The sequence below is a fragment of the Aotus nancymaae genome, unplaced genomic scaffold, assembly GCF_030222135.1.
Source record: "Aotus nancymaae isolate 86718 unplaced genomic scaffold, 86718_ANA_hifiasm-v0.15.2.pri h1tg000062l, whole genome shotgun sequence".
NCBI classification, from domain to species: domain Eukaryota; kingdom Metazoa; phylum Chordata; class Mammalia; order Primates; family Aotidae; genus Aotus; species Aotus nancymaae.
The window spans coordinates 44,233,728-44,235,420 of NW_026988476.1; the positions used below are offsets into that span (position 1 = coordinate 44,233,728).

The 1,693-nt window shown below is 44.2% G+C and overlaps 1 protein-coding gene across 1 annotated transcript; it reads left to right on the forward strand.

Moving 5' to 3' along the window:
* Nucleotides 1-733: 733 nt before the first annotated feature.
* On the forward strand, nt 734-1,207 carry LOC135270408 (large ribosomal subunit protein eL29-like). Its single transcript, XM_064365751.1, has one exon. The coding sequence runs from the start codon at nt 734-736 to the stop codon at nt 1,205-1,207; it is 474 nt and encodes a 157-aa protein (XP_064221821.1).
* The last annotated feature ends 486 nt before the right edge of the window (nt 1,208-1,693 follow it).

The window sequence follows — 1,693 nt, forward strand, 5'->3', positions numbered from 1 at the left end:
TATCCATGGACCCCAAGGGATGCAACAGTGTAACTTAATTAGTTTTAAAGATGTATCTGAAAGGGTTCCATGGCTAAGATTATATAAAACAACAATAACAACAACAAAATGTATTTTGAATCCAGGCAGGATAGAAAAAGGAATATTTTTTTGTAGATCAAAAAAGTGTATTAGAGCAATATGCTTTTAAAAAGAAGCGAAGAAAGAGACACTTTTCTTGGGAGAAAAATTACTAATGAAGTTCTCATTGAACTTTATTATTCAGCATTTTTACAAGAGCTCTGGAAAGGAAATACAGCCAAATTTGTGGAACTTAAGTTTTTTCAGGTAGTGAAATTTTAAACCAACAGGTATAACTTATATGAGTGAGATGAAAACCGGCCAGTGAACTTCAGTGTGGACCAGTATGAAAGACATCTGTTTAAAGAAAATGAATTCATACCTGTAAGCTGATGAACTTCAAGTTCTGATCAGATACAAAACTAATCCAAGAATCATTACAGAGTAAAACGATTTCTAAGACAGCAGTTCAACACCCTTGTCTTGACAAAAAGGCCAAGAAAATATTGGAAAAAATTGGATAAGTCTTGAAAATGATAAAGGATCATACCTACCCTTACATAAAAATCTACCATCTGAATCAAGAATACCATGTACATTTCTGCATCTTATGAAGGACGTAACAGCTCTTTAAAAAAAAAAGGTTTGGAGGAACCGCGGCTTAGGTGCAGACATGGCCGAGTCCGAGAACCACACCACGCACAACCAGTCCCGAAAATGGCACAGAAATGGTATCAAGAAGCCCCGATCACAAAGATACGAATCTCTTAAGGGGGTGGACCCCAAGTTCCTGAGGAACATGCGCTTTGCCAAGAAGCACAACAAGAAGGGCCTAAACAAGATGCAGGCCAACAATGCCAAGGCCATGAGCGCACGTGCCGAGGCCATCAGGGCCCTCGTAAAGCCCAAGGAGGTTAAGCCCCAGATCCCAAAGGGTGTCAGCCGCAAGCTCGATCGACTTGCCTACATTGCCCACCCCAAGCTTGGGAAGCGTGCTCGTGCACGCATTGCCAAGGGGCTCAGGCTCTGCCGGCCAAAGGTCAAGGCCAAGGCCAAGGCTCAAACCAAGGCCCAGACTGCAGCTCCAGCTTCAGTTCCAGTTCAGGCTCCCAAAGGTGCCCAGGCCCCTACAAAGGCTTCAGAGTAGATATCTCTGTCTGCCAACATGAGGACAGAAGGACTGGTGTGACCCCCCGGGGCGGCCATCTGCATGGGGCTGGGGTCCTCCTGTGCTATTTGTACAAATAAACCTGAGGCAGGGAAAAAAAAAAAAAAAAAGGTTTGACAAGGCACAGTGGCTCACACCTGTAATTCCAGCACTTTGGGAGGCTAAGGTGGGCAGATCACCTGAAGTCAGGAGTTCGAGACCAGCCTGGCCACCATGGTAAACCTCTACTAAAAATACAAAAATTAGCCCGGCGTGGTGGCGCATGCCTGTAATCCCAGCTACATGAGACGCTTTGGCAGGACAATCTTTTGAACCTGGGAGGCAGAGGTTGTAGTGAGCCAAGATCGTGCCACTGCACTCCAGCCTGGGTGACACAGCAAGACTCTGTCTCAAAAAAACAGGGGAGGGGCTTAAAGTAAGAAATTTAAAAAGCAATTGTATATAGTTAAATTTTTCTTATTTCTT